This window comes from Polistes canadensis, unplaced genomic scaffold (assembly GCF_001313835.1).
Source record: "Polistes canadensis isolate GaletaPanama2010 unplaced genomic scaffold, ASM131383v1 scaffold_157, whole genome shotgun sequence".
Taxonomy (NCBI): Eukaryota; Metazoa; Arthropoda; class Insecta; order Hymenoptera; family Vespidae; genus Polistes; species Polistes canadensis.
The window spans coordinates 243,942-256,008 of record NW_014569704.1 but is presented as its reverse complement, the minus strand read 5'-3'; the positions used below and the strand labels follow the sequence as shown (position 1 = coordinate 256,008).

General features: G+C 31.4%; 1 protein-coding gene across 3 annotated transcripts; it reads right to left on the bottom strand.

Moving 5' to 3' along the window:
* Window position 1: 1 nt before the first annotated feature.
* Window positions 2–10,317, bottom strand: LOC106788947 (tyrosine-protein phosphatase non-receptor type 7-like; the record flags this gene model as incomplete). 3 transcript variants are annotated; one of them, XM_014752694.1, is given in 8 exon segments in its annotated part: window positions 2–515; window positions 609–818; window positions 908–1,203; window positions 1,305–1,943; window positions 2,076–2,253; window positions 2,332–2,524; window positions 8,493–8,687; window positions 9,921–10,317. In XM_014752694.1, coding segments are annotated over 6 exon segments (1,458 nt in total). In that variant the 5' UTR covers window positions 2,355–2,524; window positions 8,493–8,687; window positions 9,921–10,317.
* Window positions 10,318–12,067: the final 1,750 nt, after the last annotated feature.

Sequence of the window (12,067 nt, the reverse complement as noted above, 5' to 3'; positions counted from 1 at the left end):
TTTTTTTTTTTGTACAAATATGTTCCACACAATCAGTGCTGGAGCACAAAATGGCTTTTTACTTTGATTTTTTATAATGTTGCATAAAATTGCTTTTCTTTTTTTCTTTCTCTCTTTTTTTGTTTTGGGATAAATGATTAAAATGATAATTCTTTGAGAAAATTTATACGCGATTCATATCAATTATCAACGATTTGTCATGGCAGTATAGAATGGCAGCATATTAGATGAGGCGAATTTCATTAAAGTATTGAAATAGTTAAGACCTCCTTTTCTTACCTCCAATGCTGACACAGAGATTCATTTAAAAGTATCTTTTGTTTTAATGGAATATCTGGACGAAAGTGGATTGTGTTGTAGGCAACAGTACTTGCTTTTAAAATAATTATTATTCGTAGCAACATTATTCCCTTGATATAGATAATCTGCCCTCAAGAGTTTGTTCAAATAGACAAAGGGCTCGATGAACAAATTCGTATTGTTCAGCAGTTTGAATCATACCTCCTCTGTCATACCTTGAATATTAATTATGGTATTATGAATGTCAACGATTTGATAAATAAATCGAATATAAATCAAACGAATAATGAAATTTTAAAAAGGCTCACCTCATTTGACATAGAATACCTAGTACATCAACGTTATCATTTCTTAAGAGTTGTGTCATTCCTATTGCTAGTGCTATAAAACATCCAGTGCGTCCAATACCTGCACTACAATGTACCACTACAGGTCCAGATAGAGCATTTATTTCTGCAGCTAAATTAACAAGCGCATCTGCTGCTTGAGGTACAGCATGATCCGGCCATGAATCATACCTATCAAAATCAATTAGTTTTTATATGATTTATTTTCTTGATAATAAACAATATTACGTTTCATTTTAACTTGGAATAATATAAATTACCAGTAATGCTGTACGTGGCGTTTTTCCCCTTCGTATCTAATTTCCAAATCTCTAACAGTATAACCATCTTTGTTAGTTATAGAGTTAACTATAATCGTGAAAGGACCAGCTCGCAAACGATTATTTTTATCTACAGGAAAGTAGATATCACATTTTGTTTTGGCAGCTTCGTGTAATCTTGTCATCATGACAATCACGGGAACTTTTTCTGCCCAAATCATTTGCCAGAAATCTCCTATCGTATGAGTTAATGGTCCTTGCGTTGCGATATAGCGAGCATCTTCTCCATCGTATCCCTATTAATTAGAAAATATTATACGAATTACATCATACGTGTCATTTCATGATGAAACATGACCTTTTGGAACGAGCGTAGAATATTTTATCTTTTACTTACCCTGATATAATTGGCGTTTATGTAACTAGAAAGTGGATCGTCAGAAGAACCCGGTAAAATTACTCGAGATTGCGGATTAGGTAATACAGTGCAATATCTATTTTTTACACCAGCTCCACATATATCAACTTTTTTGGGATGGTTCAACGGTACTTCCCAAAATTCTTTCTGCAGCGATGTCGGATCGTTCAATGTTTTTTTCAATTGAGCTCTGGATAAGACATTTCCAGCGCTCAGTAAAAATTCTTCCGTCGTACATTCACGAGTTGGAGTGACCATGTGTGGTGGATTTTCGGGTGTCGGTGCTGGTGCTAGTTCTATAGTCAAACTTGCACTTGAACTACGACGTTCTAATAATCCCTTAGGTTTCACACGAATTGGTTCTATTTTTCGTTCTGGCGTGGTCACGGCCATTATTTCTGGTAAACCAGAAGCAACTGTTGTAGATGGTTTCGCTTTTTGAGTAGATTCCAATGGTTTGGCTACAGATTGAGGAACCCATTGCGCTTCCACTGAACTTTTAGTACCTTTGCCAGTTTTATCTGTACGGCCAACCAATCCTTCCTCTACTAGACCTCTCCTGTCACCATCTTCGGTATCTTTTTCACGCGACATTTGTTTCCGTAGCCATAACAAGATCTATTACACAATAAATATTTCTATTGATATTTCTTTTCTAATGTAAAGAAGTTTTGTTATGCTATTAAATGAAATAATCAAAAGAAAAATATAGATGTAAGTATCAGAATGCTTTAAATAACAATGTCTTACCAAAAATGTAAATAAAATAACACAGGCAATGGCACAAAGTGCTATAAAAAGAGGCAATTGCCAATCTAGCCATGATAGAGTAGCACTAGAGCGAACCTCCTGACCTATACGGGTACTGAATTGAGCTGCTTGCAAGTCCATACCAGAATCATCCAGTCCCTTAGTGGACTGCCGGATCCTATACCATAAAAAACAAATTTTATATATTCTTCTAACATCATTCAAATAATGTAGAGAAGAAGTCTATATCTTATACCTATGATGAGATCGAGCAGACATTCCCTCGGTAGACGGTAGTAAAGAAATTGGTAGCACCGTATCTGTGTGCCACCTTCGTTCTGTAATTAAGTAGAATTTCTCCAAATGTTTTGTATTATCATTGTTGATCGAAGTGTCATATTGATCCGCATCATTTACATATTGATGATTCAACGATATTCCTGTACCTCCTATAACAACAATGATAACATACTGAATTAAATTTCAGATACTTCTCATGGTATTTGATAAAACAATATATTTTATAATTAAAAATTCTCATTATTTTAGTATTTCAAAACTAGCATAGAAGTTCTATGAAAATGATAACATTGAATATGTATTAGGATACAAGAGAAAAACATCAAATAATATTGTAATGATTGCTTGATTTTTTGATCTATTTTCTTATGCAAACGAAGACGTAAATATTGACCCAATCATGGCATCTTAAAGAATACAATTTAACGAGCAGTAGTCTGTATATAAAATAACAGTTGGAAGAAAATTAAAAAAGAAAAGAAATAAAACAACAAATAACAATGACTAACATAAAATAGTTCTGTTCGTAAACAGAATGTAAATATCACAAGTTAAATATTTATGAACGATGTATTAGGAAGATTTTAAAGAATGAGAGTGGGGAAAGAGAAAAGAGAGTTTAGTATAGTAGCACGGTAATGAGCAGATGCAGTCTACGCCAATGAAAGCACTGCATGTGACAAGTGGATGAAGAGCATCGTTCAGTCACAAATACAAACTCGGTCAAAGAGAGAGAAGGGAGAGAGAAAGAAAGAGAAAAAAAGAGTAAGAGAGAGATGCATAACCGCGCATCCTCATTCGCGTTGATACACGGGCGCCTTTCACGTGAGAAAATATACACAACACATATATTCATACAAATAGGAAACCCTCACAAACAAAGTACATCCTGTTTGCCGTTAGGTACATAATGTTGTCATGTGTAAGTACGGAAGGAAGTAAATGATAAAATAATGAAGAAAAAAAAGAACGAGATAGAAATGATTGAAAACACTGTAAATACCTTGAATAAAAGGTACATAAGTTAGAACGATGAGGAACATTTGGTTGACACTTAAGTGCACTTTGTGATTTAAAACTAGCGGTTGATTGCACGTCAAAATCGCCATGTTAAATATATGAAAACAATCTAACGCAAACCTTCCTGCGCAAGCTCCGTATTCGAACTGTTGCGAAGACGCGATCAAATGAGTCCTGACCTGCGCTTCGGCTCGTCTCGGTTTCCCTCGGCTCTATTCGTACGCTCGGCTCACTCAACGACGAGGTAACGTGCCGTAACCAATCATGACAAACGCGTGGCATTAACGCCGACCAATCACGACACGAGTTTACTACAAGTATCGAGAATTTGGCGGGAGGGGACGATGTGAATGAACGTCAAGCACGTGCGAATAAACGATAGTAATGCACCTTTCCGGAACAGGTTCGTGCGAACGTCCACTGAAGAAGGTGGACTTTCAAGGTCGATCTTTTCCGTTACTCGTTCTTTTTTCTTTTATTTTCTCTTTCTCTTACGAGACGTACCTCGTCATACATTCTGTACTATGTATGCAACTATGTATGCAACTATGTATGCATTCATGTATGTACATACTCATATATTTACTTACACGCAAGGTTGAGAAATAAGAAAATAATGAGTAATTAAAATGAGTAATCATTTTTCTATGTAATACTTTATATGACGTCAATCTTTTATGGCGAACAAAGAATGTTCAAATTATAGGGACACCTTTCCTATATCGAAGATGACTCAATTATACGATTTAACATAAGATTTGGTTACCGTGTAAGAGAATAGCGTCCACGCATTGTCTCATAGTGATTCAAATTTAGAACTTTGCTCGTATTTCTTTCTAATCCAAAATTCGAAAGTTTATTGGTCTTCCTTGCTCGTTCCTTCTTAATTTCTCTTCCTTGTTTCTTATTCTTTTTTATTCTTTTTATTCATTTATTTTCTTCTCCTTTAATTTTTAATAAAATCGAAAATTAAATATTCGCCCATTTAATTTCGTAGAATAAAAATTTACAACGCAATTATTTGATCTCGATCTGAAAAATCACTTTAGTTTCCACGATTTATGAAAATTCAAAACTTCTGCCTTACGTATTCCTCAAGAATATCTCGGTGATTCAGAAAACCGGATGCTATTCATTCGTCCCTGTGCCATGTGTCCGGAATCCAATATATTCGCTCTGTCGAATCCGCTCTTTTTCCAGTCTATGCTCATTTATCTCCGTGTTTCCTGTGCGCTAGTCTCAACTGGCGATATTTATAATTTACGTTGTCCTTGCATGTATACCAAAATTATTCCTTTTCCGCTTTTACGATCAATTCTTTCAATTCGAATTTAATCCAATCTAATTCGTATTTTACTCTTTGCATTTTATTATTCTTCTTCGAATTGCAAGTTCTCCCATTTTTATTTAATTATTATTGATTTTATCGAATATAACGCAAAAGCGAATATTTATAATATATTTTAGATATAAAAATTTGTTAATACATTGAGAATATTATTTCCACTCGTTCGTTCGTAACAAATTAATATTATTATTATTGATATTATATAAATATTATTTATTATTTATATAATAAAATATAGGGAGATAGAGCATTGTTGGTTGCATATGCGCTATTTGATATACTCATTGCTCTCTGGTTGTTATTCACAACACAACAATGCTAACCGACTATCATTGTCGGAGTAGGTAAAAAAAATCAATAAACTACCCGACAGAACTGAATCTGACTCTAGTGATATCTCCGTTTCTATTGTATCGTGCATACGTAAGTAGTACGTATATGTACATCATATATGTACAATATGTATGTATATACATATAATTTACTATAAATATATTAATGCAGCTATTGCCTGTTCGTTCGTACACGTACTTTTATCATCGTCATCATCATCATCATCATCATCATCATCATCATCATCATCTTCATCATCATCATCATTATTATTAATAATAATAATATTATCAAATGATCATGCGCATACGAAAACGAGTTGGAGACAGTTTAGCGTTTCAAAAAATGTATCAAAAAATATTTGTTTCTTCTTTTTCTATTTTAAGCGTATCTTCTACGAATTTATATAATTCATATAAAATTCTTTTTTTCTTCTTCTTCTTTCGTTTTATTATTGATTCATTTTGCTCTTTCTCTTCTTACCCCTTTGTTTTGTTTTTTATTCTTTACATTTAATTAATAATCTTTCGTCTCTTAAAAATGAAATCAATAGGAAACAACGATGATCATTTTTCTTAATGTAGATGCCAATATTAGTGTATTTGCATGTAGAAAAGATTAAAAACTCCGAATGATATTCTTACGTATATAGATAGAGGTAGAGAGAAGGCCAGTGGTTGTCATTCTAAGTTTGATTTCCATTCGATCGATACCGAAATGCGACAGTTAACTGCTTTCGGCGTACCGTCGACTGTGAATTTGACGTTGAGCCACCGAACATGTTTTCGTTGCAAATGTAAGTTCGTTTAAATTCGAAAGAAAAACGTCGAAGAAAATTGAGAATAAAATTTTTCTTGATAAAAATATAAATTAATTTGTACATATAATACAAATATTTGTGTATATATATATATATATATGTATATATATATATATATATACAGGTACACTTTTTGGTGTCACGATAAAAAAAGGCTAAATGCTAACGCGTCTGCACGACTCGTAGGACGAGCGTAGAACTGACTGGATTTGAAGGTTCCATTCATCCTTCTTCTATGGTGTGCTTGCGAGCTTTCGGAAGGGCGCACGCACTTGCGTGAAATTCCTCGACGCCGATTGGCTTTCGAAGATTCATTCGTTTGCGTGGGCAACATCGAAATATCCTTTTCGGGAGAATACTCGATGATATTTTTATTGTCGAATTTTTATAACGGCGATAATGAATACCTTATATGTTATAAATTAACACTTTTAGATGTTTGAATAAATAAATAAAAAAAAAAAGAGATTAATAAATAATTATTCTTTTTTAATTTTACGAGATAGAAATATTATTGTCGTTGAATTCGGGCATTATTTGTTTCTTTAAAAAATATTTAAGATAGGAGTTACAGATAATTCGGTCGAATTGAATTTTGTATCTTAAGATGAATAAAAAAGAGAGAATAATTAAATATTTGTTTCTCCTTGAATTTGATTCTATTTCAATGTTTTCTTAGAAATAATTTCGTCATTTGGTTAATCCGATCATTGTGTATACTTATTTTATTTATGCTTCTTTTTTTTCCCACAGAGAGGGTGGATTTATTATTCGCTTTTGAAAGCATTCGTTAGAGATAATAGGCATATAATGGTATGCAATAATTTGTCGAGACAATTCGAAGAATTAATTCGATCATCGTCTTACAATAATTGGTTGTAGTAGCCTTAGACGTCGTATATAGAAAATTACATTTATTTCCTTAATTTTTTTATTTCGTTTTATCGTGTCGGGGCTTTCTAAGGATGATTCTTATTCTTGCAGTGGGACTAAAAATACCGATAGGAAAATGTAAGTAGGTGTATCAACACCACCCACGCCTTTTTATACTCGATATAATTTCGTCCTGTCTCTTACGATTCACGCTTTATTTGAGACATCCGTTTCTCCTGGGAACAGATTAGTTTAAACCCTTGAAAAAATAATTCTTTAGATGGATGGATATATTTCGTAACGTCTTCGAGTCGAAATCAGGAAAGACTTCCGAAAGATTTCTTTTTCGATCAAATCTTCCTATGTTTCGTTCTTTTCGACAGAAAAATGTATGTTAATTTTCGTAGGCCCTCCTCCTGCGTAAAGTAACATTTATATTTTATATATATATATATATATATAAAAAAAAGAAAAAAAATCACAGCGATTATATGTTATTAAAAAGCCCACGTTAAACTACCCACGTGGCATAAATATAAATATTTATATCCATCCCTTTTTCTTTTTTTTATTTATCTAGTTTATTTATTTATTCTTCTTCTTCTTTTTTCTTCTTCTTTTTCTTCCTTTACTTTATTTTCACGCTTCACGTTGATATAATGAATCGAGGTGAACCGAAAAGCAAGCGCTCGAGCGTTATCGATATCGAGGATTCTACATAGACATACGTATACGTAAACATATGCATACAGATAACAGAGATGGACCCATCGAGGTCCAAAGGGTTTTCTCCATTCACATGGATCGCTGATCATATACCTATAAAGTTCACTGAGCGCTCAATGAGATCTCGTTTAAAAGCGACGTATGTCGACACTATAAAGCTTCTACTGTTTGTCCCGAGTCATTGGCCGCGAACGATCCTCATCCTCCTCCTTGCTCACTACTGAAAAAACTGCTTTTGAGAATCGCATGTCGGCCCTCTGAGGCCTTTCATTGTTCTTTTTATGCACGCGTTTTCTGATAAATTATGATGCTCCATTTATTTGCTGAATATTTCAAAATAATCCCTCTCTCTCTCTCTCTCTCTTTCACTTTTTACCTCTTACATTTTTTTTCTTTTTTTTTTCTTACATTTCATGGGATTTTCTTATTTTCATTTCTATTAGTAGTAATTTTCGTCGTATGATTTTTATACGAGTTTATCAAAAATGAAATTGAGAAAAGTGATATCGTCGTTGAATTTTTATTAGAAAAATGTAGAAACAAGTAGGAAATTTGAAATAAATCTTCTATCGATGTTTCTTCAATGATCAATAATAATAGAATTTTCGTTAAATTTGTTTCATTGAAATTTGATTAATTTCAATATTAATTGTTGGAAAAAATCATTTGATTCCATTTCATTCAAATTTGTGTTAATTACAATTTTGTCTTTCCGAATTAATGAGAAGGAATATTTAACCAATTTCATATAAAAATGCATGAATTTGATAATAGAAAGAAAAATGATATGAGAAAAATGTGCAAGAAATGTGAAAGAAAATTGTGGGAGAATACAAGAAATGTGAAAGAAAATTGTGGGAGAATACAAGAAAAGAAATATATATATATTAGTTAAGAGCTTTGTTTTGATATGCGTAGGCCGAAAGGAAAATCGGTATTCAGGTGTTGCGTAGGCGTGTCTCTCAGGGTAATGAACATAACGACTACAAAGCGGTACCTTGACATTCTCTTCCGAGACGTTCTCGGAGACAGTCGGAACGTGACTGTTTCTTTTTAAAAAAGCGATCGTTCCACTCTGTCGAAAGCGTCCACCAAGAGGACGATGAGTTTATTTTTCCAACACATTCGTCTACTTCTTTTCTTCTTTTATTTCTTTCGTCAAATTAAATTTCGAATCCTTTTTCTGATATCTCTGAAAAGAAACATACAATTTTGATTGAAATTAATTCATTATTCATTAGAATAATTTATATTTCAAATATTATGTTATTAAAAATAATTTTCTTTTTATATTTAAAAATATAAATTTGATATCAAGTCAAAATAAAATATTTAATATTAAAATAATGTAGAACACCGAATAAACACAATTGTATTATTTATAAATAACATAAACACACAATTTATTTAAAATTAAATAATAATTAATTAATATATTTAAAATAATGTCTATGTTTTTTTATATTAAATATATAAAATTGATATCATGGCTATATAATAATCGAATCGAATTATTTAATCGATCTATAATAAAAAGAGGATTACTTTAATCGGCGGAAGTGCGGTAGTACGAGTCATTCATGAATATCGGAAGAAAGTGTGAACGAGCTGTGTTCTTCACGCTTAAACATCGATAAAAGAAATAAAAAAATTCAAAGCTTACCACGTTTCGATAAAATATGAATTTTATCTAGCTTGATTCTTTTATCATCGACATTTTTATCCGGATTGTCGGCTTATCCGAGTTATCTTTAACTTCCGTTCGGAAGAATGACATCGCGTAATCGCAAAGTCAATGATCTCTATTTTTTTTTTTTTTTTCAATCTTTTTCTACCTTTTTTTTTTCTATTACTATAAAAAATAGTTTAAAAAATAATGAAAATTTCTCGGACAAATAAAAGTCTTTTTCGAGGACGTAAATATAATATTTGATTAGTTTTATCAAAAATTAACTATCCAATGATTGAAATTATATTTAAGAATACAAAATATATATAAATCCTTAAAAATAAAAAGGATATGAAATGTATGATTAATAATACCTTGTCTCGTAATTAACTTACACTAATCATAAACACTTAAACCTGATTTATACTTACTGTTACAAAATTAAAAAGAAATTGAATCATTTTTGTTACATGAAGTAATTATAATGTTTTTCTAACAAAAATGAAGATACATAAATATATATGTTATTTAAAAATTATATGATATATAATATAAAATTAAAATCTAAGAAAATGAAAGAAAAAAAAATATGACAAATAATTAAAACATTATTAAAAAATATAAATATAAACACGTGAGAATACATGATTTTAATTTGACAAGATACAATATAAAATGAAAATATAAAATAATCAACAGATCAATTTTTCATTTATTTCAAGAAAAAATAAGAATGATTCATTTGTAGTCTCGTACCTTAGACTTTTCTCTTTCTCTCTCTCTCTCTCTCTTTCTTTCTCTCTCTCTCTCTCTCTCTCTTTCTTTTTCCACGTGTTCAATAATTCGATCGTCACTCGATTCCACTACCCATGTTGACAATAAACGCCGAACGAAGGGATTTCGATGAAGAAAATTACGACGATGATAATGACCACGAAAATGACGATGACGACGACGACAAAAGCGACGACGACGACGACAACGACGATGATGATAATGATGATGATGACGATGATAATGATGATGATAATAATAATGGTAAAGATGATGCAGAGTCGATGGTGACTCGCGCGTTACAACCTGCCAGTTCCATCGAACGCATCTGAATGGCGTCCGAACGGGTTGTAAAATGATGGCCAACTGCATTCACCTCTTTCGATGGTGGCCGTGGAGGGTAGCAGGAGGTGGATTGCAGACGCGCGCATTCGTGACACGGATACGAGCTAACCCCCCTTTCGATACAGTGTCGTGGCCTCGCTTTTGCCACCCCTTCGAGTACGCTGCTACCACCTAACGACAAGATCTCTTATATGCCGAAGCTTCCTTTAAATATTCTCGCATGATTTGCGTTAACATTTTTTTTATCTCGTTATACTTCTTCTTTTTCTTTTTTATAGATTTATTATTTTTATTTTTTATTTATGCGACGAATGAGTGATTTTTTTCGGGGGTAGTTTGCTATACAAGTATCGTAGGGGGATTGTATGTGGCGTGGATACATTTTTTTTTGCGTGACCTAGAACCGCGACGGGATGTTACTATAATATTTCTTTTTATTATTTAAACTAATTTTATCTTTTAATCTTTATGATAGATCAAGTGATTCTTTTTTTATTTCTTATATATGAATTTAGTTTGTAAGCTATGCTAATTATGATGGATACAAAATAAATATCACAAATAAATAATTTATATAAATAATATTTACAACAATTATACATATATATATATATATTTATTTTCTATATTCGATTTCTTATAAATACTTAATGGAAAAAAAAATATATAGAAGGATTTGCATATTGAATAGAACGGGGGGATGGATAACGGTAAATGTATATTAATAAAATTTAAACATTAAATAAAGTGAAACTTACTAAAAGCAGATGCTTTTTGAAATTTTTCTATTTTCTCATGGGAAAAGATAATTTCGGAGAAAAAGGAAAAAGGAGAGAGAGAGAGAGAGATAGGGATAAGTATTTTATAAAGGAAGAAGTCGATGACATTTATCTTTAAAATGTTAGATCATCTCAGAGAGAAACCCCTCGTGTCTCTTCTTCTTCTCCTTATCCTTTTTATCCCTTTTTTACCTCCACTTTTGTCTCTCATACTACGATGGAATTGCATACGTGAGAAAAAAAAGAGAAAGGTACTAAAATGTACCTTTGAAAGTGGGGAAACATTGAATGGAATTTCGAGCTTCGCCGTGACTCTAAACCCTCTATGGGCCTGTGTAATTTTCACACAAGTTACACACCAATAAGTGAATATTATTTTTTTAATCTAATTTTCTTCTCCTATGTGGCGCACATATAATATTTAATAATTTTTATTAGTTAAGATTTTATTTATGTCGATTATAAACCCTAGTTTGAAATATGGGAGTAAATTTATCTTTGATAATGTTTCACATTTGTAATTAGAAGTAAATATTTGTTTATTTAATTCTTGTGTAATTATGGAAAAAAAATTCGACTATAATAGATTCAAGGAAAGTCGTAGTACCCTTAATTCGTATTAAAATAACACAAATCTATTTGATCAGAAAAATAAATGTTTGTTTTCTAAAAAAAGAAAAATAATACAAAATAATGGAAATAGATAATAAATAAAGAAGAAAATATTAGATTAGTTTAAACATGGACTCTTCCTATCGATTCTATCTTTTTATAATTTTATATATATATATATAAAGAAAAATGTATATAAAATAAAAAATTGTAATATTATTTTTAACAAATATGTATAATAATAAAAATATTATCTCTCAGACTACACGATATATTAAATATAACTTATTACTAGACATAAACAAAACGCGCGCGACAAACTTCATATATTATAATTGAAAGATTAATTCAATGCGCTGATAAAATGAGATAATATTTGAAAAATACAAATAC